At 57.4% G+C, this 24,635-nt stretch overlaps 2 protein-coding genes across 3 annotated transcripts; both read right to left on the bottom strand.

The window, feature by feature from the left end:
* Positions 1 to 1,899: 1,899 nt before the first annotated feature.
* Positions 1,900 to 15,774, bottom strand: MAP4K2 (mitogen-activated protein kinase kinase kinase kinase 2). Of its 2 annotated transcripts, XM_074231138.1 has the most exons (32): positions 15,646 to 15,774; positions 15,517 to 15,574; positions 15,353 to 15,443; positions 15,157 to 15,221; positions 14,805 to 14,860; positions 14,334 to 14,381; positions 14,036 to 14,078; positions 13,672 to 13,744; positions 13,303 to 13,434; positions 13,155 to 13,217; positions 12,863 to 12,944; positions 12,569 to 12,676; positions 12,395 to 12,473; positions 12,190 to 12,248; positions 11,205 to 11,248; positions 11,081 to 11,119; positions 9,316 to 9,349; positions 9,091 to 9,196; positions 8,825 to 8,913; positions 8,682 to 8,723; positions 8,350 to 8,434; positions 8,122 to 8,201; positions 7,798 to 7,858; positions 7,291 to 7,414; positions 6,559 to 6,617; positions 5,785 to 5,888; positions 5,475 to 5,652; positions 4,726 to 4,794; positions 4,549 to 4,635; positions 3,185 to 3,255; positions 3,050 to 3,105; positions 1,900 to 2,455 (listed from the first exon to the last, which is right to left on the bottom strand). In XM_074231138.1, the coding sequence occupies exons 1-32, from the start codon at positions 15,742 to 15,744 to the stop codon at positions 2,368 to 2,370; spliced, it is 2,472 nt and encodes an 823-aa protein (XP_074087239.1). In that variant the 5' UTR covers positions 15,745 to 15,774; the 3' UTR covers positions 1,900 to 2,367. The 2 variants fall into 2 exon arrangements, with proteins under 2 accessions (XP_074087239.1, XP_074087241.1); XM_074231140.1 differs by lacking the exons at positions 1,900 to 2,455; positions 3,050 to 3,105; positions 3,185 to 3,255; positions 4,549 to 4,635; positions 4,726 to 4,794 and adding an exon at positions 4,811 to 4,931.
* A 120-nt stretch (positions 15,775 to 15,894) lies between these two features.
* MEN1 (menin 1) lies at positions 15,895 to 21,283 on the bottom strand. Its single transcript, XM_074231137.1, has 10 exons — positions 21,202 to 21,283; positions 19,242 to 19,692; positions 18,408 to 18,616; positions 18,141 to 18,269; positions 17,984 to 18,024; positions 17,812 to 17,899; positions 17,269 to 17,405; positions 16,995 to 17,127; positions 16,551 to 16,715; positions 15,895 to 16,447 (listed from the first exon to the last, which is right to left on the bottom strand). The coding sequence occupies exons 2-10, from the start codon at positions 19,684 to 19,686 to the stop codon at positions 15,998 to 16,000; spliced, it is 1,797 nt and encodes a 598-aa protein (XP_074087238.1). The 5' UTR covers positions 19,687 to 19,692; positions 21,202 to 21,283; the 3' UTR covers positions 15,895 to 15,997.
* Between the last annotated feature and the right edge of the window lie 3,352 nt (positions 21,284 to 24,635).

Here is a 24,635-nt window from a genome sequence, read left to right as displayed (position 1 = left end):
CCCATAGTGACTCACATTTTTAGACTTTGGTAAAAAAATCTTGCCAAAGACTTTATGAAAGGTTAATCCCATTCCCTGGTTTCCTCTTAGCCACATGCTCATCATGCTCGTGGCTAAGAGAATTCTCATTGTTTAGTCAGGCATGACTCTTACTTGGGCTTCTACAAAAAATATTCTGGAATGCTCCCTTCTATTAGAGTCTCCCAGCTTGCCCAGGATAGTGTGAGTCTGACTCATGTCCAGTTCCCAGCAGATAAGACTCAGTCATAATAGTCAACCTGCTGCGGTATAAAGAGCATGGGATTTGGAGGCTCCTGGCTGCCCCCCCCCTTCTTCCTCTCTCGCCCACCGGACGTCTATCTTCCTCTTCAATAAAATAAAAGGGTTAGACCAGAAGGTCTTCTAGGCTCTTTCCAGTGGAGGCCAACGTTGTTCAAAGGTTTTAAGGTTTAGAAAGCACTTTCCATACATTGCCTCTAGTCTTCATAACCACCATTTTAAGATTGAGGAACCTTTAGAGAGATTGTCAGTGCAGCTGGGAATGCCCAGGGTGGGAGCAGAACCCAATTGACTTCTTACTCTCCCCTGTGACAGACACACTGCCTCTCAGGGTACAAATGAACATAGTTGGACAGGGTTGGATAAACCAAATGAATCCCAAAATGTAGGATAAGGAGTCACTAATGGACAAAAGCTGTCGGTAAAATTGGAAAGCAGTCTGGCAGAAATTAAAAAGAGTCCAGCAACGGCTTCATCTACCAGGATAAGCTCCAAATGGATTCATGACATTTATAAAAGGTCATATCATAAATGAATTACAGCAAAAGAAAAACAATCCATGATTATCCATACAAATCCACCCTAATCATATTAATCCATGTAATCCAAAACTATAGATGGGGGCAGCTAGGTGGCGCAGTGGCTAGAGCACCAGTCCTGGAGTCAAGGACCTGAGATCAAATGTGGCCTCACATGCTTAATAACTACCTAGCTATGTGACCTTGGGCAAGCCACTTAACTCCATTGCCTTAAATTAAAATAAAATAAAAAGTTCAGAGATTTGCCCAAGGTTACATGGTAAGGGAAGAGCTTCTGACCCTTCTTAAGCTTTTGCCACATCAGCCTTTATTTCCAGGCTTCCTGTGGGTCACTGTCTTGACCAATTATTCTGTGTAATTCAAAGTGAAATGAGGACTTTTTACCCCTTGGATGGGTGGCAATCCCTATTTAGGATGCTGCTCCAGGAAGGAGGTAAGCACAACACTGTGGGGGCCCGATAGCTTCCCATTTTAACTAATGATTCCTAGGTGCTGAATGATATTGTTTCGATGCTCCTGAAGGACACTGAGGCTGTAGGTGCCCTCTACATGAAGCTGCCCTTGCACAGGAGGACCCGGTCACTCTGGCTCTGGTCGACTCTTTTTTTGCAAGGCAATGGGGTTAAGTGGCTTGCCCAAGGTCACACAGCTAGGAAATGATTAAGTGTCTGATGCCGGATTTGAACTCAGGTCCTCCTGACTCCAGGGCCGGTGCTCTATCCACTGCGACACGTAGCTGCCCCTCAACTCTTTCCTTATAGATATTCTTAAAGTGATTAACATTACAGAATCTACTCTTCCCTCAAGGCTTCTCTCCTTCTACTCAAGTCTTCCCTCCTGCTGGGATCTGGCCATCCTGCCCACCCCCCAGTTAACCTGGCCTGGGCCTTGGGGCCTCCCATGCCCGTTCAGAGGGGAGCCTCTGGAATTCCAGAGTAGAAGCCCTAGGAAATATGCCCAAGCAGCACCTGGAATCACAAGCCATGTGAATGTCATAAAAAGCAAAAACTGTGTCTCCAGGGAGGGGGTTCAGCAGAAATGCTCCAGATTGCCCCCCAAAATAATCACAGGACCCCAAGGAGGAAAACAAATGGACTTTAATATCAATATAGTTCCCTGTTAAATACCATGTCCCCCTGGGCCTTGAACAGAGGTTGAGGCCCAGGGCAAGATGTGGAGACCACCCTTTCCAAGGGATCATGCCCAATATGGTAGATATAGTGGCCAACACCCAAATCTGTCCAAGAGAAAGCCTATATAGCCCCTGTGGGAATGGAGAGTTCCCAGAGGGGCAGATAGGAATGTTGCAGGGGGCACCCAGAGGGTGAAGGAAGAAGTCACAGCAGCTTGGGTCTAGTCCAGTTATTGTGGATATGTGCATATGGGGGCCCTCCTGCCCCCACAAACACACATTGAAACACATCTCAGGAACATATCATCTCCACACCCCCCCCCCCAGCCTCAGCTAAACCGAAAGAGGCTCATGACCCCAGACTCAGCCACACAGGTGGGACCTATGGCCCAAGCCTGGTGGTGAGGGTGGCAGGGCTCAGTAGCTGCTCTGGTGGCCAGTGAGGATATAGAGGTTGCTGTGAGCCCCAGGGTTGTCTGTAGGGGTGCTCTGCAGGATGATATCTCTGGTGGAAGGAGACAATGGAGAGATAAAGAGAAGATGGGGGTTGGGCTGGGGAAGCAGGACTAGCTGAAGAAGGGTTCAAAGTGGAAAAGATGGAAGCCAGGGCATGTCCATAAAGGACCCCAGCCCCAGTTTCCCAGACCCTGGCCAGCTTCCTGGAAGCTGTTTCTGCTCCAGGATGGTCCAGGGCACTTTGCCTGCATTCCCACAGCTTTCATTGGGTACCCCTTCTAAACTCCCCCCCATCTTGAGGTCTCTGAGACTTTCCTTGATCAGCTCCTTGGGCTGACATCCCACTAGAACCAACATCTGTTCCCTCTTTCTCCAGTTTCATAAGTATAGACCAGCAAGGTAATGTAACAAAATGGCCCCCAGCTCTCCTCCCTCTTGGATCTACACCTCACTTTCCTCCTCAAAGTTCAGGGTATCCAGTTGTGTAACTCCCTTATCTGCCTGGGCTTTCATTCTTCAAACCCAAGTTCCCTTGTCCATCAGTCAGGAACACCCCCCCCTCCAGCCCCTACCACAATGTCTCCATTGACACTCAATTTCTGGCCATGCTATCACCTTGCCCCCCCGAAGCTCCCACTCTTACCTATGGGCCCCAAGCACTTGGAATATCCTTGTCTCATCAGTGATCTCCTGAGTCAGCTGGGAGAGAAAATGGGGGTCATGCCAAGCTGGAGATAGGGGGAGACTCCTGCACCCACCCTCAGAGGCCTGACCTCACCTCGTTTGTCTCCAGGCTCCGCCCTTGCATGCCATGCCGCCAAAATGCCAACACACTGTCCTGAAGGCAAACTGGAGACAAGGGGAAGAGTCAGCCTGGCCCCTGAGAGCTCAGGCAGCCCCTCCTCTCTGCTCCCCCCCCCCATTTCTACAGACACCATAGGAGCCTGGCCCTAGGCCATCTGTTGGACCTTCCATTTTACAGATGGGGAAACTGAAATTCCAGGAGGCTAGATGAGCAGAGCTTGTCCTGCCAGTGGCCTCCTGGGCAAGGCTCCCACAGAGTCTTCCATAGACTGTCCAACTATCCCCAGTTCACCGGCCTGCCCATCACTCCACCGATCAACATTGAGTCACCATTTCCCTAAGGGGAAAGGCCAGGGGCTAGGAACTGGGCTTAGGAGGATGGACTAGGAGGGGCCCTGCCCTCAGGGAGCTCCCGATCTCCAGGGAATGTAGCAAAGGAACACAAGAAGACTACAAGGAAGAGGATGGGACAGAAAGCCAGGTCTGGCTCCAGGAAGACCTAAGTTCAAATTCAGCTCCAGGCACTTGCAGGCTTTGAGTCCCTGGGAAGTCAATTAACCTGTTTGCCTCAGTTTCTTCATCTGTAAAATGGGGAGGGAGTTGGGTTTGATGGCTTCTAAAGTCCCTTTCTAGTTCCACTGACTCAATGATAATGTAAGGAAGGACAAGGGCCTTTCTAATGTTGAAAGAGCAGGAATGATGTCATGGAAGGGATAGCTGGGCCACTGAGCTGGGCAGAGAGGCGCGGTGATGAGCCCTGGATGATAGAAACAGTTGGGGTAACGGCCCCAGGAGAGGGGAGGGTGCTAATCTTGACCCCAGTTCAGGAGGGGGAAATGTAGGCAAACAGGTCCAGTGACTCGCCCAGGGTCACGTGGCTAGAGTCAGGCTGGGTTTGGACTTGGGCATTTCTGACTTTGCTCTCCCACCAGAGCAGCCAGTTCCCGTGGCTGGAAAGGAAGCAGAGTGTGGCCGAGGAGACTCCTCTGCCACTCCAGCCCCACTGGGGGCACAAGCAGCTGCTCAAGGACAGGCAGCACTTTGGGCATCTCTGGGAAGGACAGGCTGGAAAACAAGGGGACCAGCCTGGGGGGAGTGGAGGACAGGAGAGGGGCCTTGGTGCGGGGACTGAAGCACTCTGATGTCAGAGGCCCCGAGGCTCCAGAGCAGGGCCTGGGGGTGCCTGGGTGGCTGGCCTTGCCTGAGAGCCGAAAGCCTCCAGGTGTGTGTGAGGACACACATACACACACCACACACACACACACACACACATGAGTCCAGGCTAAAGAGAAGGGCTCTGGGCTGCCCAGAAGCTGCTCCTTGTGGCCTCTCACTCACCCACAGTCTCGATGGGAAAGTTGAAGGTGAGCTCGTGGGCCAGAGCGCCAGTCGGGGTCCCCTGCAGGTTCACTACCCGCACACAGCCTGTGGGGAAGGGTGGAAGTGGGGCTCAGCCCCCAGCCCATGGCTTGGCTTCCTCCCTGACTTAGCCACCAACCCCAGGCCACCACTCACGTTCAAAGCACACCAGTACTGTGTCCCGGTCCACTTGGATCACCTGCTGGGCAGCGCCAGGAGCCCCCTCTGTGGACAGAGGAGGCATGAGCTTGGGTTCAGGCCTCCCCAGGGCACCTCCTTCCTGATCCCCAACATCTCATCCTCTGACTGCTCTGGGTTCTTCTGTCTGTATCCTCAAGCCTCTTCTTTTACAGATGGGGAAACTGAGTCCAGGGGAGGGGAAGTAACCAACAGGACCGTAGGAAAGCAGATCCTGAGTTGGAATGGGCCTTGGAGGGCCATCTAACCCAACCCCTCATTTTACAGCTGGGGAAACTGAGGTTCAGAGAGAGGATATGATTTACCAAAGGTCACATGAGCAGTAACAGAGGCAGGTTCAAACCTGGGTCCTCTGTCATATGATTTCAGTCAAGTCCCAGTCGGAGCCAGGAATGATGATCTTTGCTCCCCTGACTTCACTGGGATAGTTGGAGGGAAAGGCTTTGGGAGCACTTTCGGGGGCAACCCAGAACAGCAGACCCTTAGCTTGGACAATCAAAGGACCCGGGTTCAAATCTGACTTCTTTCACCATGTGTGAAAAAAAATAAACAGCCTCTAAGGTGACTCCAGCTCTAGAGCTGAAACCTTGCAATCTTAGAAGACTGCCCGGTGCCTCAGTTTCCCCATCTGTGAAGTGAAGCCAAATCCTTCAGTTGGAGTGACCCTTAAAGTGAGCCCAAAATGGAAGCCAAGGCTCCTTGCTCACCGGGAGGGATGAGGAAGTCCGGGGTGGGGCTGGTTTCTAGCGGGAGGATGTGGAACTGGAGGCCCAGGCCGGGTCTCCCGGGCCCAGTGGCCCCCACGCACACCTGAGGCAGCTCCTTCCCTTCCAGGATGAGAGGCTCCAGGAGCCCCAAAGGATTGGGCAGGACGGTGGGGAAATTCTGCCAGGGTCAGAAGAACAGAGGCGGTGGCCTTTCTCAGCCCAGCCAGGGATGGGCAGGCTCAGAGACCCTGTGGGCCCTCCCCAGCCCCCCAGGGAGGGACCTCCTCTGCCCCTCTTCAGGCTCTCAAACCTTGAGAAGCAGGAATTTCTTCAGGGGCTCATACCACTGCAGGAGCAGCAGGCTGGAGGGCAGGGCGGCCAGCAGGAAGGTGCTCCCCGTGTAGGGATTTCGAACTGTGAAGGAGAAGAGAGCTGGTGGATCTCAGCTCCGGTCAACAAACCGATGTGCAAGATTCGAACCCTGCTCTGATACCTCCAAGTCCTACCCTCTCCCTCCATGTCCCAGCTGAGGGCAGGAAGGCAGAGGAGGGAAGCCTTTGGCCTCTACACCTGTTCCTTTGGTGACTGAAAACCAGAATCCTGAATGAGGCCCTTGCTCCCTCCCTTCTGGGCGCCAACCTCCCAGGTTCTCTCCGTCCATCCACCAGCCTGGACAGGGTCTGGCTTCAGCCCTTCCCTCCCAAACTCTGACACCCTAAAGCTTCAGGGACTGAGAATAAATCCCAACGTCTTCCTAAATTCGTTTCTTTTTTCTCCTAATGACTGACATCTTTGCTTTTGCTATCTCCCTCCCCTCTAACTCCCACCATCCCTAGTAAGAGAGACCAAAAGGTGGGACAGAAGGAGCCACAGCCCTCCTATTGGGAGCAGACTGGACTCCTAGCTAACTAACTTGCCATTTCCCACCTCCACCTCCCCTCCCTCTTTCCTTATCTTCTTCTGGGGCTTAGTATAGAGACCGCCTCCTCTTGAGGCCCTCCCAGATTCTCCTCCTTCCTTGAAGTCCCTTAGTTTGGTTTGTGAAAGGCAGACCACCCGTCCAGCCCTGGCCCCGAGCTCTTACCCACGCGGCACTTGAGGCAGCCTTTGGTGTCTGCGATCTTTGTAGAAAGGACGAAGCGCCTGTGGGGAAGGTTGGCATGAGCTAGTCCCGACTGCCATGGCCTCACTCCCACCCGTCTGTGAAAGGGGGCCAGCCCTGCCAGGTCACTGCCAACCCAACGGACCCCAAGTGCCGAGGGCTGGGTTTTTTTTTTTTTAGGTTTTTTTTTTGCAAGGTAAATGGGGTTAAGTGGCTTGTCCAAGGCCACACAGCTAGGTAATTATTAAATGTCTGAGGTCAGATTTGAATTGAAGTCCTCCTGATTCCAGGGCCGGTGCTCTATCCACTGCACCACCTAGCTGCCCCTGAGGGCTGTTCTCAAGGGCCTGCTATTTCTCTGGAGGAACCAAATCTGGTCTTAGGAGGGTCAGAGTCCCTCTAGACCCTCAGACAGAGGAGGCCGGCCTTGCCATACACTCCAGGACTCTGGGTTCAAACCCCCTTCTCTCCTGAGGCACCAAACCAAAAGAGCCCAGGGAAAGGGAGGAGGCTTAGGAGCAGCTAGGTGGTGTAGTGGATAAAGCACCGGCCCTGGAGTCAGGAGTACCTGGGTTCAAATCTGGTATCAGACACTTCATAATGACCTAGCTGTGTGGCCTTGGGCAAGCCACTTAACCCCATTTGCCTTGCAAAAACCTAAAAAAAAAAAAAAGGAGGAGGCTGGGGAGGGATGCCCCCTGCTGTCCACCTCACCTGGGGATGATGCGCTGGGTGAGCCGATGGGTGGGGATAGAGAGGGGAACCTGCCGCTGCTGCTGCTGCCGTCGTTGCTCAAACAGTGCGGGCAGGTCGTGGGCCCAGACGTGGGTGGTCTTCCCTGGGAGGGGAGGGCAGGGGAGAGAGAACGAGAGTTATCATTATGACCTATTAGAACATTTCTATCTCCAGCCTATTCTTCTGAAGGAGACAGAGCAGGGATCGTTGTCCTCATTTCACGGGGGTGGGAACTGAGGCAGGGAGTGGGTCGGTCCCTTGCCCAGGGTCATAGAGCTTAGGGAGCATCAAAGCCAGGAAGGATTTTGGGATTAAATTGAGATGCCCCGGGTTTCGGGTGTCTAGCTCTGCCACATCTCTTAACTCTCTGGTGCCTCAGTTTCCCCATCTGTAAAACTCAAAGGTTGCAATAAAGGTCCTCTGATGATGGGGCTAGTGGTGGTGACCCGCTGACTCCACCCCCCATCCTGGCTGTCCCAACCATACCTGACAGGGAGAGAAGGACGTTGTTGACACAGTAGAGCCAGAAGCAGCGTTGGGGAATCAGCTGAAGGACAGAGACGTGGCTTACTTGCCGGCCAGGCCTCCTGGCCCCCTCCCCAACAGAACCCCAGTCCTTGGGGATGGACCCAAAGCCCCACCCCAGGATGCTCCTGGAGGCCCTCCCCCTCTCCCCTTGGCACCTGTCCATCACCAAGGGGGACCCCCCCCCAATAGCTCATGTTCACAGCACCCAACCTGAGGACCTGAATATGGCCAGGACTCAAATGGGAAAAATGCGGTCTTGTCTGCACCTCTCTTCCTCCTCACCTTCTCCAAGGTATCCTCATGTAGTTCGTGGAGATTGAGGGTATAGATGCCCTCCTCAGCCCCCACCACCAAGAACTGGTCTGGAATAGCAGAAGCCGGGGGCGGGGACAGGGGTGTCAGTGACAATGGGGGGCCAGTCGGCGAAGTCCCCCCACCAGGGCCCCACTCCTGCCTCTCCTCTTGGGGGGCTGGCCCCCACAGCAGGCGCTGCTGCCGCCACCACCCTACCTCGGGTAACAGGATGGATCCAGGTGATAGCAGCGTGAATCTGAAGCGGGCAGCCATTGAAGACTTTGGAGAAGCAGGCGCCCATCTGGGGCAGAGGATAGACAGGACCAAGGCCAGGGAAGGGAAGGGACAGAAAAGAGAGAACCATGGGCCTGCCTTCTGGGCCTGGGGCCCACTCTGACTCTTCCTAGCTTCTAAGTGGGGCCTAAGCTCCCTCCCCCAAGCCCTGGCTTTGGGCTCCTCATCTGTAAAAAGGGCATGGAGCTGAGCATTGACTGCCATCCGAGGCCAGGATGCTGGATTGAAGACGGAGCCATAAGGGGGACACTTACGTGAACTTTGGGGGTGGGTGGGAGGCCGTGACAGCAGGATCTCTGCAAAGGAGACGGAGGGGGCTCAGAGCCAGTTTCCCTTCCCACTCCTCTCCTCCAACCCCGCTTTCCCCTCCCCCCAGGATCTAGGAATCCTTGCTGACCTCAGTATCTTCCTTCCGTTTCATGGTGGCCCATTCAGTAGAGAGCAGTGGTGGGGTTTCAGAGTGAGCCGGAGGCAGGTCCGGGGTCCCTAGTGGGCACACAGACTGGGCCGTCATCTCCCACTCCTCCTCCCCTCCCCACTTAGAGCCATTCCTTCTCTTTTCCTTTCCCTGTTGTGTTTCCCCCAGGAGGGTGGGCACAAGGGGAACTTTCCAGAACTCCACTGACCTCCAGAGCTTCCCCTTCTCCCCTGACTAAACCTTACCTGGAGGAGAGTTGGGAGAGTCCACTTCAGAAGGCCCTGGGGGTCCAGGGCCCCCAAAAGGGGAGCGCTTGATGGTTCCTGTTCCATCCTCTGGGGAGTCCAGGACCTGGGGAAGAAGAGACCAAGGGGCAGGTGAAGCTTGGGGCATCCGGGCTCAAACCGATAGACGTCTCCTCCCCAACACTCCCAAGCACCCGTGGACCAGGCCTTCGTCCCCAGACCCACCTGGTCCTCCAGAGCCGGCTTCATGGTCAGGCTCCTAATAGGGGGAGAACTTGATGACAACGAGCACCCACGGCCACCATCTCAATGCCGTGAGGAGGAAAACCAATAGTACTCCTTAGCTAAAGGCCCCAGGCCCCGGCGGCTCCTTGGCAGCCACAGACTCACAAGTCACCGAATGACCACATGCCTCACTCTCTCAGAGACACTAGACATAGAGTCCCTGCCCTCAGGGAGCTTATCAACCAGAGAGGAGAAGGAAGGGAACCCAAGCAACTTGGTGAGAATGGCATGATTGGGGTTCAGGAGAGATTCATGTGAATGGCCCCCTAAGATGGGGCTCAGGAGGGAGGGCATTCCAGGCTGGAGACAGAAGGGCACAGAGGCAGCAAGCCAGACCAAGAGCCAAACATACTCCCCACGTCTGCTGAGCATGCCCATGTGGGGAGCCAACCCAGGAGTTGGTAGGCCCCTGGTACCCACCAGCCCCACCAGCCCCCCAATGTCCCCGCTGTCCCTACTGCTGCCCCCCAAGCTCTCCAAATATACAGGCCATGGAGGGTGGGGTCCCATTTCCAGCCTGGCCTCACAGTCCCCAGCTTCCTCCTGCCTGTGATTCAGATTTACCAACGGCTGAGAAAACCCCCCTGCCCGGTAACCACTTCCTGCTGTTATCCCAACAGCCCTCCCCTCTCCCCCAGGCTCCCTTCTCCTCCAGCACCGTCCATGGTGGCCACAGGACATGCCATCTGGGTCTTAACAAACTGCCCCTCACCACGCACCTCCTCTCCTCTCCCTCCATCTGCTGGCACACGTGAAAGCCTGGTTTCCCAGAAGCCCCTGCATACTGCGGGCTTCTTTCAGCCACCCTCCCCAAAACACACACACACACACACACACACACACACAAACACACACACACTCTCACATGTTTTCTCACACAGTCACTCACACATACACACATCATTCACACACACTCATACACTGGGCCTGGAGCGGCGCAGTCAACACTACTTCTCGGACCACATCCCTGGGCCCCAAAGCCTCTCTTCTCCAGCACCCCCTGGCACCCTTCGCAGCTCCTCTCCTAGCAGAGCATCTCATCTCCTACTTTCCTGTCCTCTCCTGCTCTACAACTTGAAGCGTTTATGGCTCCAAGGCTTGTTCCCTGAAAATAAAAACCAATCTCTTTTGCACAAAGGCTCCACCTGGACAAAGTCATCCCTTGGCACCCCCCTCATGCCTCACCTCCATGGATCCTCCTGTTCTTCAGTAGCCACCCGCTCCTTCCCCTCCATCCACCATCCCTCCAGGGCCTGTCACCCAACACATTCCAACGGGCCTAGATAAATAGTTGCCCTGAATTTGGCACCACCTTCTCCTCCACCCAAGCGGAAGACCTGCCCCAGCTCCCTCAGGGTTCCATTCCAGGACAGCTGGCAGTGTTCTCTCCTCAAATGACCTTGTATTTACCCATCTGTGGACACAGGGTCCCCAGAAGAATGGAAGTTCCCTGAGGGCAGGGATTCCTTCTCTTCTGTCATTGCATCCCCAAGGCCAAGCATGTGGTAGCCCCGTGATGACTGTTTGCTGAGTACAGGAGCCCAAGTGTATTGATCCCCAAGGGAGGATGAAGATGGTTCCCAGCAGACAGAGCTGCACAAACAGCCGCGGGCAGCCTCGGGAGGCCTTCTCCAGAGAGGATGCAGGACTGCTGCCCAAGGCTACCCTCCCTCGCTCTCCCCATCCCTCCAATCCCAAAGCTCACCTCTCCTCCAAGGCCTCTTGGACTGACTGCAGCAGACTCCTAAGGAGGGAAACACAGATGGGGCCATGGAGTCAGAGGTTACCCCTGAACAGCCCTGCCCTCCCAGCCCACTGTCCTCACCTACCCGGTCAGCTCCTCCTTCCCTAAAAGCGTCCATTCCTCCTCCCACTGTGAAAAGAGCAGGGTGTTACTGAGCATTACACATTTCTTGAATAAAGGTCTCATTTCCAAGATGGATTCAAAGTCCTAAGAATAGGAGCTATTCCCCAATTGATATATAATTTAAGAAAATGAACCAAGGGAACCAAGCTGGCCTTGCCATGTAGGGAAACCCAGGCCATCCATCACCATATGAAAATTTCTCCAAACCACTATTAGAGAAATACTAATTAGTAATAAGACTAATAGCAAGATATTTGGAGCACTTTAAGGTTTACAGAGCACTTTGTAAATATTATCTCATTTTATCCTGGCAGCAACCTTGGGAGGGAGCTGTATCATTAAACCCATTTTTGAAATAGGGGAAATGAAGCAAATCAAGGTCAGGCAATTTGCCTAGTTCATCCTAGAAAGGATCTGAGGCTGGATTTGAACCTGGGCTTCCCAACTCCGACTCTAATCTGTTCTTCCCGACTCTATCCCCTCTACTAGCTATTGCATAAATTGAATTAAAGCATTCTGAGCGGGACTATGGAAAAGATGGCATGCGGTAGAACTGGGCATGGGAGCCAGGGGTAACCTGAAAATATTTCTAACATAAAAATAAATATACTAGAAAAACTTATGGACAAAAAAAAATAATACTGAAGTCCTGAGGATGGGACAAGAAGCTGGAGCCAGAAGGGATCTCCAGGGCCACGGAGTCCAGCACCCTCGTCCCACAGGAAGAGGCAGACAAGGTCATGGACAGAAACAGGGTCTAGGCCTGGGTCCTCTCGGTCTAGGGCCAGGACCTCACCACGTGGACGTGGAAGGGTCAGGGGTGAGTGGGAAGACCATGCCCAGGCCCTTTTGGCAGCCTCACCTTTAAGTCCTGGGCCAAGAGAAGGCCCATCCCACTCCCACCCAGTTCCCGCCAGGGCATAGCCTCCCCTTTCTCGCCTTCTTACCGGCTCACACAGGGGCTCTGTCTCCTTCCTCCTGGGAGCCCCAAACTTGACCTGGTGAACTAGAAGGAGAGTGGACATTAAGTCAGAGAGGTCAGGAGGGACAGAAGGCCTGGGGAACAGAAGGGAACCAAAAGAGAGAGGCAGAAGACAAGAAGGTCTTGGGAAGCCCAGATTCCCCCTCTGTTTGCTACCCGCTGTAGCTCACACTGGATCTCAGATGGGGTCCTCTCTGCCTGACTGTGCTGTCCCCGGGAATGGATCGTGTCAGGAAATATGTCATAGGTCTGTAGCAGAAAGGTAAAGTGAGACTCAGCCCACCCACCCTGTGAAGCCCACCACTCCCTACCCTCAGCCCCCCCAGGCCTGGGGCTCCCCTCACCTCCAGGTCACAGTCCTCTGGGGTAGGGATGCCTAGGTGGGGATCGTTGAGTTTGTCCAGGAGCTCTAGGAGGAGGGTCCGGGGGAGGGTCTGGGTTGTGAAAGGGTGCTAGAGATGGGGGTGGGGGGAATGGGAAGGAATCAAAGCTCAAGGAGCCTCTGAGTCACCCCACACAACACGCCCTCCCTGACCACCAGCTCAAAATCCTACAAGTATTTCTCCCCTCAGTCAACCACATGCTAACTCTGCCTCAGTAGTACCCCCTTCTCCCTCCCCTCTCAAAGTATCTCTGACCTGCAGAAGCTTCTCAGCAGGGGGCCTCTTCTTGGGGTTCTTGGTCAAGGCCAGTTTGAGGAAATGGTGGAAATTCTGGGACCTGAGAATCAGGCGAGGGTCAGAATTGGGCCAATGTCCAAAGACTCCCCCCCGCCCCAGCTGGGGGGGACATCTGGAGGAGTCACTAGAGCTGAGCCTTGAAGGAAGTTAAGGAGTCCAATAGGTGAAGTTGAGGAAGGAGCATATTCCAGGCAGGGGAAACAGCTTGGGCAAAGATCTGGAGATGGGAAGTGAAGGTTGGACTACTCACCAGCAGGCCTTCTCCTTTAGCTTGGGAGGCTGGAAGCTGCTCTTGGACATCAGCATTAATGCCCTTCAGGAGGAATGGGGAGATCAGAGATCAAGGTCGGTGATTCAGGAATGGGGCCCAGGGGTGGAGAGGGGAGGCACTGACTGACCTCATGGGGTGCAGATGGAAGAGCGGGGGCTGCAGCTCTGCCAGCTCTATGGCAGTGATCCCGATGGCCCACACATCACAGAGTTCATTGTAGCCTCCTTTCCGCTCCACAGCAGCCACTTCAGGGGCCATCCTGGGGGCAGGGAGCTGGTGTCACCTTCTCTGGGTCCCCAGGGCAGCCCTTTCTTGTTTTGTTTTGTTTTTTGCAAGGCAATGGGGTTAAGTGGCTTGCCCAAGTCCACACAGCTAGGTCATTATTAAGTGTGAAACTGGATTTGAACTCAGGTCCTCCTGACTCCAGGACTGGTGCTCCGTGCTACCTGGCCACCCCAGGGCAGCCCCTTCTAAGAGAATGGGAGACTGCCCTTACCAGTACGGTGTCCCAATGAAGGACCTCCTCTTGGCCACAGATGCTGTGAGCTCGCCAGACACGCCAAAGTCAGCTACAGAGAGAAAGAGATGAGCAGCACCCAGACAGCCAGACTTCCTCCTGTGCCTCCGGCTTGGGAATCAGGATACACCTGGTCCCTTGGCTCAGTTCCCTGTCTCTGCTTCAGCTGGAGCCCTCCCAGGCCCGGGCCACACCTCTTCCCTCTCTGAGGGGCCCGAAACAGCCATAGGGGTTCATACCCCTGCCCAAACCCCTGCTCAAGTGGCTTGTGAGTAACTAGAGTCACTTGTGACTCTGCCCACCCCAGCCCCCAATCACCCTGGGCTCCTTCTCCAGCACTGACCCAGCTTGACATCTCCATGGAGAGTGAGGAGGAGGTTGGCTCCCTGTGGGGACAGAGGAGGCTGAGTTAGCTGACCCAACGAGACAGCAGTCTAGGAGCTTTTTCTGTCCCCTAGAGGATTGCCCTCTTTGCTCAGATCTCAGATCATACATACAGACTCCATCCTGTGGGGGCCTACAGATTGCGCAACACTCTGCCCGCCAACCTGCAGCCCCGGAAGACACACGACACACACACACACACACACACACACACACACACACACACACACACACACACATCACCGTGCCTTCCCTACCTTGATGTCCCTATGAATCTTCCCCTGAGAATGGAGATGATGCAAGCCCTGGGGACAGGAGAGATCTTGAAGGGTCAGCCCTTAGGTCACCAGCTCCTTCTCCCACTTCCAGAGTCCTCAGATCCAGCTCAGGGCCAGGTCAGGGTCAGGAGCTCAGTGGGGGGTTGAGGAGGGGCCCCCCCACCACCACCCAAGCTGCTTCCTCCCCCCTCTCCCCTCCCCCAAACAGGAAACGGGTGAGGCAAGAGGGAAACGAGAAGCTTCCGGCAACAGGGGAACAGCCCCTCCCCCTCGGGCACCAGTCTCCCCCCAGGACCTAGAGGCCCCCCCCCACCCAGGGGACCAATTAGTGGATCTCAAGGGAATAGCTGGGCTCTCTCCCTGGCCCAGCCCAGGCAGGGCAGGCAAGGCAAGGCAGGGCCAGGAGCAGATCTAACGGGGTTGCGAGCACAGGAAGGAGGCCTCCCCGACCTTTAGGGCCTCCCGACAGATGTAGGCGATCTGTTTTTCTTCCAAGGGTCCGGTGGCTGAAAGAAGGAGTGAAGGTAGAGGTGGGCCGAGGAGGCCAGGGGGCCCCTCCACTCTAAGGGCAAGGCCCTGCCAAGGTTGGGCAAGAACGAGCCATCCAGCCCCCTCCCCAAGAGCAAAGTCATCCCCTGGTTGGCATCAGCAGCAAGTCCTGTGCTGTCCCTGGATGGGGCTGCGGTGCCTGGAGGAAGACGGGGAAGCCCCGGGTTTGGGGAGCCCCGGGAAGGCGCCCCGTCCCCCACCGCTTAGGGCTGGGCCCAAGGGCTCGGGGGGGGGGAAGGGGCCGGGGTCTCACCCTGGTAGATCTCCTGCAGGGACCCCCCTCCGCAGAACTCCATGCAGATCCACAAGCGGTCGTTTCTGCGGAAGCCAAGCAGAGAGGCTTAGAGGCCTGGGGGGGAGAGATGGGGGGCCCTGGGGCGGGCGATGCAGGACTCGTGGAGGAGGGGGAGCCGCGCCGGGGCCGGGGCCGGGCCGGGGCGCGGGGGCACCTGAGGTAGCTGCCCAGGTAGGTGACCACGTTGGGGTGCCGGCACTCCTGGAGGATGGTGAGCTCCTGCTGCAGGGCGCTGATGTCATCGCCTGGGGGGGAGGGGAGGCTGCCGTCACCTGCGGGGGGCCCGGGGCGGCCGCCCCCCGCCCGCCCGGGCCTCACCTGGGTCCAGCTTGACGATCTTCACGGCGGCCAGCTCCGAGGTCTCGGCGTCCCGCGCCTGTAACGCAGGCCGTGAGGGCCCCGCCCGCCCCCCGCGCCCGGCCGCCCCCCGCCGCGCCCGGCCCGCACCTTGTACACGTCCCCGTAGGTGCCCGCGCCCACCCGCTGCAGCAGCTCGAAGCGCTCCCGGGGGTCCCGCAGCGACACGGCCGGCAGCTGCAGCGCCATGGCCCCGCGCGGAGGCCGGGCCGGGCCGGGCGGAGCCTCCGCGGGGCGGGGCCGCCGGCCGGGGCGGGGCCGCCCGGGGCTTCCCCGCCCGCCCCGCCCGCCCCGCCCGCCCCGCCCCCCGCGCGCCCCGCAGCCCCCCAGCACGACCGCGGACTCGGCTTTGGTACAAAAATTTATTCATTTTCCTGGAGACCGAAAAATAAACCTATGTACAAGCGGGCCGGCCAGGGCCAGGCGGCCGCCGGGGCCGGGCTCAGAGCCCCTTGCGCTGCCTCTTGAGGAAGGACAGCGTGTAGTCGCTGGCCGAGGACACCTTCTGCTTCTTCATCTGCACCTGCGACTGCGCCGTGAGCTGCAGCTTGATGGCGCTCGAGTTGATCTTGGTGGCCACCAGCAGCTCCTTCATGCCCTTCATCTTCTCGCTCTGGAACGTCAGCACCGGGCCCGAGGGCGGCGGGGAGGCCGGGGGCGCCGCGGCCGGCGCGGGGCCGCCGCCCTCGGCCGCCTTGGGGGCGCCGGGGGCCGCCCCGGGCCGCCTGGGGGCGCCCTTGTCCGGGGCCGGCTTCTTGGGCGGCGGGGGCTCCTCGGGCTTGGACTCGCGCCGGGGCCCCCGCCGCCGGCCCTCCCGGGCCTCCTCGCCCCACGGCTCCTCCGTCTCCGCCGTCTCGGCCTCCCGGCTCACGATGCGCACCTTCTGCCGGACCTGGGGACCCACGGGAAGGTCGACCCCGCTCCCCGGCGGCCCCCGGCCCCCCCAGCAAGCGGCACCCCCCCCCCCGTCTCCGGCGGGCACCCCGGCGGCTCACCTGGCCCTCGAAGCGCCCCAAGGACTGCACCAGGAAGGTGGCCCAGCCCACGTGCAGCACGGGCGTGGGACTGCCCTCCTCCCACTTGCAGATGCCATCGTAGAAGCGCAGGAGATGGGCGAAGCATTCGGGGTCCTGCAGGGCAGAAGCCTGGGCCGGGGAGCCCTGGGCGACACGGGCGGGGGCTTCAGATGGGGCCGCCCCTCCCTCCGGGGGACCCCCCCCCCCGGTCCGTGCTGGGATGGGGTGACAAAGGCTCCGAAGGCCCTTCCCGGAAGCCGGGACGTGCCACCCACCAGCCCTTTACCCAGGCACACTCTTCACCCCGTCCTCCCTGGTCACCCAGGCACACTCTTCACCCCGTCCTCCCTGGTCACCTAGGCACACTCTTCATCACCGCCCCAGCTACCCGGGCACACTCTCCGCCCTGTCCTCCCCGGCTACCTGGGCATGCTCTCCGCCCCGATCCTCCCCGGTCTCTGCCAGCGCGGCCTCCTTCAGCAGGTTGGGGACCACGTCGTTGGCAACCTCAAAGAATTCTTTATAGATTTCCTCATCCTCTCGGCAGTAATTGTAGCTGGGGGGGGGGGGGAGACTGAGTGAGCCCAGACACCCCCCCCCAAGGGACAAGGAAGAATCAGCCCCAACTCTCCATTCACCCAAGCAGTGAGAAGGGGTCTGGGGGATCCAAGGGGGGAGAGATCGGGGGGATCCTCACTCCTGGATGACGGTGGCTGTGTCCGCCCAGGCCTGCAGGGCTTCCCGGACGTTGCGATTCCGGCAGTGGTAGCCAGCCAGGTACATGTAGGGGTAGATGTGCTCGTCCCGATAGTAGGTCTTGGCAGAGGCGATGCCCTGGGTGGAGGCGGGGGTTCAGAACCTCAGGAAACCAGCCCGCCAGCTGCTCTTCGAGGTGGTCACCACACCACCCCGGGCTGAATCAGCCCAGTCCTGTTGTCCCCCAGCACAATAGCTTCAAAGGAGGGAGCCTAAGGACTGGCCCCACAAAGCCAGCAGAGTTGGGCACCCAGAGGCTGTCACTGCTGAGGACTGCAGGTGTCTGGCCTGGAAACTCCATGGGGGGGGGGCCTGACCCCCTCCTCCATGGGCCACTAGGTGTGGGTCTGTAGGTTTGTATGTATGTGGGGGTGACAAAAGGCCCTTCTGGAGCTGGGGGTCCCAGGGAGCCCGCTCTTAGCTGAACTCATGAGCAGGACCCCCCCCCCAGTCCCACAGTCCTGGCCTCTACAGACACACCCACCTTGTGATAGATGGTGAGAGGGTCTGGCCGGCCAGGCGTTGGCTCCAGTTCCTCCAGGTCTGCCAGGTTACCCAGAGCCATTGGGTACCTGAAGAGAGGGATGAGGCTGTAGACCCAGGCCCCGACAGCACCCCTTCCCTCTATTTCCCTCCTTGCCTTCTCCATCCCTCACCTTTCCAAGTGTCCCAAGTCATAGAGCAGCCAGAGGAGCTTCTGTGGGTGAAAAAGGACAAAGATGTGAATGGAGGCGAGGCTGCCCAAGGGTTCAGGGCCTGACCCAAGGGAAGGAATGAGGAACTCCAGGTGTGGGGGTCAGCCAGGGGCCACACCTGCTGGAGCTGCAGAAGTTCCAGAGAGTCCGTGTGCAGGTCAATGGAGGGGTTGATAGCGCACACCATGAAGGCCACCTCCATCTTGCGGTCACAGCGCAAATAGGAGCCCTTTAGGTACAACCAGCTCTTGGAGGGGAAGATAGGGGAGAGTCAGGTCAACTTTGCCATCCAGTCAAACCCTCATTCCCCTTTCATTCCCCTCTAGGGAGTCCACATGCTGGGGGTCGGGTAATTCCTGGAGAAGGGTGGAGGAGAGGGCATTACTCGCTCAGCTACGCCGGCGTTCACCGTCTGACCCCTCCGATCCTCATTGCCTTTCCCATGCCACGTAACTTCAGCCGTCTGTTCCCCATCAGGGCCAAATACAACCCAGGCGTGGTCCTCAGACAGGGCCAGGTGGACATCTCGGAGGCCCAGGGCCTGGCAGGCCCCTACCACTGCAAAGGCCACCCCCGAGCTGTCCAGCTTGGTGCCTGTCAGCAGAGAGAGGAGGGGACTTCTATCAGCCTCTGCCCTAGCTCGAACAACAATGGGGCCTCCCACCTGGCAACCTGAGCCTAAACCATCCCCTGGCTGGGCAGTGTCCTCTATCCCCTCCCTTCTGTCTCCCTCTCCTCCAGGAAGTCTGTTCACATGAACCCCGGTGGGCTCTGCCTCTGCCCCTCACCACTTCAGCTCTGGTATCCATGTAAATAAAAAGGCACCGACCACCGGACCATGCTTTGCCAACTGTTCTCACAACCGCTGTCTCATAAGATTCCTGAGGGGGATTCCCAGGGTGGCTCTGGGTGGCCAGGACCCGGGCTGGAATCCTGTCTATCACCATGTGATCTAGACTGGCTGTGCCTACAGAATCCTGGGACCAGAACCCAGCTTCCTCCCCAAATTCAAGACACATCTGTGACCTGGAACAAGGGCTTAAATCCACTGAAAGCTGCCTGGGTGAGCCCAGGCTTCCTGCCCCCCCCCCAAAGGAAACCATCCCATAAGACAGTTTTCCTCACCACCACCCAGAAAGTGTCCCTTGGATCTGCCCAGACCCAAGAGTTGCCTGGCCTCCCTGGAGCTGAGGGGAGAAAGGGTCCCTTTCCCACAAACCTGTGATGAAGCTGAAAAGGGACTGGATGTGAGCCCGGTCCTTGAAGTAGGAGCGGCTCAGGCTGTTCCAGATGACATCGGAGACCTTCTTCACCAGCTCTCGGCTGGAAACACCGCCCTCCCGGGGGTAGAGAGACAGGTCCACGGCGCCACGGATCTGGGCGGTGAAGCGGGCATAGAGGGCCGCGATGATGGAGAGGTCAGCCACAGGGAAGTAGGTGAGGCCACCCGGGGGGTCGGGGGCCGGGCTGGGCTGGAAGGTGAGCTCGGGCACATTGGTGGGGATCACCCGATTGACTGCCAGGAAATGCTCCACGAAGCCCAGCACCAGAGACAGCAGCACCAGGTCCGGCTCCTCCCGGTTCAGCTCGGCAGCAAAGAGCCTCACCACATCATCAATGGAGCGTAGCGGGAACAGGTTCTTCTGGGCAGCCTTCAGCCCCATGGTGACCTGGGCAGGAAAAAAAGGATGTCTCTGCCCCCTTCCCTGGGCCCAAAGCCTCGCGTCCTTCCCTCAAGCTTCCCTTCTGGCCTTTGCTCTTTGGTTGTCCATCGTCCCCCATGGATGTCTGGGCCCCTTTCCCAAAGGAATCATCAAACTCTATTTGAGCCATCCTCCCTAAAAACTTTCACCTCTCACTGCCCTCTCTGGGGGTCCCTTTGGAATTCCTGCAGCTTCTCATATTGTCCTCACTGGGTCCCTTGGCACCTCCTGCCATTCCTCTTTACCTGTCCTGAGGAACCCCCCCCAGAGGACCCCACATCTCACACCCCTCTTCTAGCCCTCTATCTTTGGAGTTCATCATACCTTTCCTTTCTCTATAAGGATCCCCTGGCTCCAATTCTTGTTCCTCCTTGTCACCCCTGCTCCCCTTCTCCCTAAGAGTCCCATCATCACCCTGTCCCTCTGCACCCTCTGCCCTATAGGAGATACTCCTGATGAGAACCTTAGAGTTCTAGTCAAAATTCTCATTATAGAGATGGAAACTGAGGTCCACTGAGAAAGGATGCTTGGTCAAGGTCAGAGGTAAATGGTAGAACCGGGGTTCAAGGCTGGGGCCAGGATTTTCTCTTCCTCCTCCTCCCTCTCCTTCACATACCCCTTGCCTGGTGTCTAGGACTTGAATTCTGACCCTTGGGGCCTTAAGCGAATCCCCCTCTGACCTCAGTCTTTCAAGAGCACAAGGATGCTCAGATGACTGGGAAGGGCCCTACAAACTGCCCTATAACTCCTCCTTCTCCCTCCAAGGGTGAGATCCGGGTCAGTGCCTCCTCTCTGGAGTCTTCTCCCCCTCCGTGGCTTCTGGGGTGAGTGGGTCAGGACTCCAGCGGGAGCCCCGGGGCACCCCCCCAGGCCTTGTAGAGAGGAAGCTCCCTGGAGGCAAGAACTTTCATTCTTGGAGAAGAAGGAGCATCAGAGCGGGGCTCCGGAAGAGCTGGCTCCCGCTCCCGGCCCTGGCCTTGGGCACCTGCCGGCTCAGCCCTGGGCCTCAGTTTCCCCATCAGGAGAGCCAACAGGTGGAGCTAGTCCCTTCGATTCGGGGTTCCCCGCATCCCCTCCACCTTACTCTTCCCAGGGCACCTCTCCCTACCGCACAGCCCCCTCCATTCCCTCACATCCTGATGGGGGCACGCCCCCCCAGAAGTCTCCCAACCTCTCCCTCCCCCATCACTCCTCCCCTCCCCTCTGGCCCCAAGACCCCACCCCTTCCCTTCCCCCCGGAGCCACGCGACCCCTCCTCCCCATGCCCCTCCCTTCACGCCCCCACCCCTCCTCCACCCGGCACTCAAGCCCCCTCCCCCTTCCTCGCACCTGCAGCTCCTCCCCTCCCCCTCTTTCTGCTCCTCTCCCTCCCCACGTCTGCTGCCCTCTCCCCCGTCTTCCACGGGCCTGGCCGGAGCCCCCAGGGGTCAGCTGCGACCCCTCCCCCGGGCCCCCAGCCCCCGGCCCCGCGCCCACCTCCGCTCGTACATCCCACACAAGGAGCTGGCCCAGGAGCCCGCGGGACCCGGAGCATGCCGGGAGATGAAGTCCGCTCCGCCCAGCCCCCGCGCGGAGCTTACTGGGAGATGGAGTTCCGGCCACTCGCTGTCGCTCACGCCCGGGAATCCCGCCCCGGAAGACCTCCCCGGGGAGCGGGAGGACACCGAAGAGGCTCTTGGGAAAAACTGTTGGACGCAGCTCGTAATCTCCAGGGCGGAAGGCGGACACCGGAAGCTCCCGTCTCCCCACCACTCTGAATTCTGGGAGTTGTAGTTTCGGCTGCCGGCGGCGTTTAAAGGGGCGGTTGGGGGCTCTGGCAGAGGGAACTGAGGCCGAACCGTGCTTGGCCAGGAACGCCGCCCCCCCCCGCCCCGGTCACACCCAGTATTCCAGCCCCTGCTTGCCCCCCACCCAGGACGGGGCGCTCACTCCCTCCTGGCCGTGCCCCTGCCTCCCAGCCCGCCCGGAAGGGGTGGCTCCTGGCACAGGGAGCGCCCGGGACAGCCAGCCCACCCATCATTTTATGAATGGCCCCTGGGCTCAGCCAGAGACAGGCCCTGCCCGCAGGAGCTTCCCGTCCCGGGGGCACCATTAGCAGAAGGGAGCCCCCAGAATGGAGGGGGGTGGGAAAGGCCTCCTGCGGCCTGGAGGTCAGCGACTGCTGGAGGCTCCTCAGGGGCCAGGAGCTAGAGGGGCCTGTTCATGGGCCAGGGGAGCGATGGCCCCAGAACAAAGATGGGGGGGAGTCCGGTGGGAAGCTGAGGGAGGCAGAGGAGGCCGGGCATGAAGGGCTTTGAAGGCCAGCAGAGCCTTCCTGGGAGTGAGAAGGGGCCCCGGGGGGCAGTGAGTAGGGGGTGACATGCTCAGCGTAGGAAAGTCAGTCTCAAGGCTGAATGGAGGGTAGGCTGGAGTGGGGCGAGCAGACCCCAGCAACTATTGCGAGAGCGCAGGAGTGGGGGGGTCTGCCCCAGGATGGCAGCAGGGCTAGAGGAGAAAAAAGTTCCAAAGCAGAAACCAACAGGCCCTGACAAGAGCTCAGATGTGGGGGTGAGAGAGAAAAGGGGACTCCCAGGAGCAGGGTGGGGGTCTGATAGACAGGGAGGCTGGGGGTGCCCTCTGCAGTCCCAGGGAAGACAAGGCAGGGGGAGAATTCAGGGGGAAAGAAGGAGATGCAAGATCCGAGGTCAGCAGAGCTTGGGTAGGAAAGTAGCGGTGAGGATCCCTAGCCTCTCTAGGGATGGTCATTAAATCCATTGATGAGATGCCCAAGAGAAGAAGAAGAGAAGACCAAGGCCAGAACCCTGGGTTCCAGAGCATGATCTGGAGGAGGATCCAGCAACAGAGACTAAGAAGTATTGGTCAGAGAGGTCGGAGGAAAATCCAGACAGGGAATGGCACCCCAAAAACTTAGAGATGAAGGGGGTTGAACAGTATCCTGAGGGTCCTGGAAGCTCAGCCCTTCTGGGATCTAGGCTCAAAGTTGCCCATTATAGATGCCACTTTTAGATCTCTTACATCCCTCCTTTTGTCTCCAACCCTCTGCCTTCCTTCAGGCCCTGGCTGCCTGGGATGGTTTTGTCATGGGAACAAGTCACCAGGTGATGCTCAAAGCTTGGGCTACCTTAGCTGCCTGCAAACAGCTTCAGGATGCAACCTGAAGTCCGAGTTGGGTTTTGTTTTTAAATCTAGAAAAATGAGTAGGGACAGCTAGGTGGTGCAGTGGATAGAGCACCAGCCCTGGAGTCAGGAGGACCTGAGTTCAAATTTGACCTCAGGCACTTAATAATTAGTTATGCGACCTTGGGCAAGTCACATAACCCCATTGCCCTGCAAAAAACCCTCAAAAAAATAAAATATAGAAAACTAAGTGTCAGAATAGATGAGCCATAAGATCCCTTCTAACTCCAACTCTGATCTCCTGAAACAAATCCAACATGAAAGGAGCAGCTCGTCCTCATCGCATCCCGGTCCAGCTGGCTAAGCCAAGAGACTTGGGAGTATTCCCCTTTGCTGAGATTGGGAAATTCTCTCTGGGGAGAGTTTTTCTCTCTATTGTCCGGCACATTCTCCTACATCTTCTATCTCGGACTTCCAATTTGCTATTGATTTGGAAAATAGTTTTCTTGGCTAAGTGGAACTGGTATGGGGGGGGGGGGGCGTCAGATCCTGGATATCAAGCTCGGGGTCCTGCTTCCTCCCATAATAAAACAGCAATCAGAAGTTAGCTTGAACCTGAAAATCATGTCCCCTAGACATACTATTGCTCAGCTGTGTCCAACTCTTTGTGACCCCACTGCAATGCTGTCTGTGGGGTTTTGCTGGCAAAAATACTGGAGAGGTTTGCCATTTCCTTCCCCAGTGGGTTAAGGCACAGGTTAAAGTGACTTGCCCAGGGTCACGCAGCTAGTGTCTGAGGTCCCATGCAAACTCAGGGCTTCCTGAATCCAGTTCCTCCAACAATGTGCAAAGATGTAGATTTCCCCTTCTTTCTGAGGAAAGTAAAATAATGGTCTCTAGCTCCAATTTCCTGCTTCTCCTTCTGGCAGAAATTAGTCTTCCTTAGAGAAGGATGGGGAGAGAAGCTAGAGATGGCAAGCCATCCTTTGTGCCAGGTTTGAGCAAACCTCCCTGGCCACCACCAACATCTCCATCACCATAATTACCCCCATCCCTACCCCCACCACCCCATCACCATAATTACCCCCATCATCCCTATCATGACCCCCCACCACCTCCATCATCACATCACTCCCATCACCACCGTCACCATAATCACCCCCATCACAATCACCACCACCATCATTACTATCAACATCACCCTCCCCATCACCCCCATCACCACCACCATATGCAGGGGGCTCGCATCAAGGATGTGGCTTGCTCCTAGGTGTGGGAATCCAATGTACAATGGGTGCCTTTCTATCTTTGACTCCTTTGGGGTATAAACCTGCCTGCCTCTCAATGGGGACTCTCTATGGCCCCCAATAATTCATTCCGCAGTTAGATTTTGAAGGAATCACTATCAGTGGGGTCAGAAAAGAAATATAACAACCTCTTCCCAGATCCCTGGCAATGCTGGACTGGACTCTGGCCCAGTCTCCTCCTCTTCATATCTGGTCAGGGAAGCAGACCCGCCACCAAAGTCAAAGACCTGGAAAGGGAGGTCACAGGGTCACGTGACCACTCGCAGCTGCCCCTCCCCCACCCGCAGATTCCAGAGCCTCCCCCCATCTCTGTCACCCCTAGAATCCAGAAAAGGGAAAGCAAGGGAAGCCTGAGCAGCAGATGGGTGGGGTGAGGGGGCTGAGTGGCCAGAGCCCTGTCCTGCAGCCCTCCATCCTTGGCCTCATCTATCTCCAGGATCACTTAAAGCCCAATGGGAGAAACGGGTGGACAGAGTCACCTGATCC

This window comes from Macrotis lagotis, chromosome 3 (assembly GCF_037893015.1).
Source record: "Macrotis lagotis isolate mMagLag1 chromosome 3, bilby.v1.9.chrom.fasta, whole genome shotgun sequence".
NCBI lineage: Eukaryota > Metazoa > Chordata > Mammalia > Peramelemorphia > Peramelidae > Macrotis > Macrotis lagotis.
This window is presented reverse-complemented; position numbering and strand designations above follow the sequence as displayed.

What these genes read in the sequence shown, in the direction of transcription:
- MAP4K2 (XM_074231138.1), bottom strand. Translation starts at nt 15,744, where the DNA reads ATGGCGCTGCAGCTGCCGGCCGTGTCGCTGCGGGACCCCCGGGAGCGC. An exon ending in CCTACGGGGACGTGTACAAG is followed by an intron (nt 15,575 to 15,645) that starts GTGCGGGCCGGG and finishes CCTGCGTTACAG; the next exon opens with GCGCGGGACGCCGAGACCTC. An exon ending in GGAGCCTGGAGACAAACGAG is followed by an intron (nt 3,106 to 3,184) that starts GTGAGGTCAGGC and finishes TTTCTCTCCCAG; the next exon opens with CTGACTCAGGAGATCACTGA.
- MEN1 (XM_074231137.1), bottom strand. Translation starts at nt 19,686, where the DNA reads ATGGGGCTGAAGGCTGCCCAGAAGAACCTGTTCCCGCTACGCTCCATT. An exon ending in CTCTCACCATCTATCACAAG is followed by an intron (nt 17,406 to 17,811) that starts GTGGGTGTGTCT and finishes GCCTCCACCCAG; the next exon opens with GGCATCGCCTCTGCCAAGAC. An exon ending in TGGGGCGCTTCGAGGGCCAG is followed by an intron (nt 16,448 to 16,550) that starts GTGAGCCGCCGG and finishes GTGGGTCCCCAG; the next exon opens with GTCCGGCAGAAGGTGCGCAT.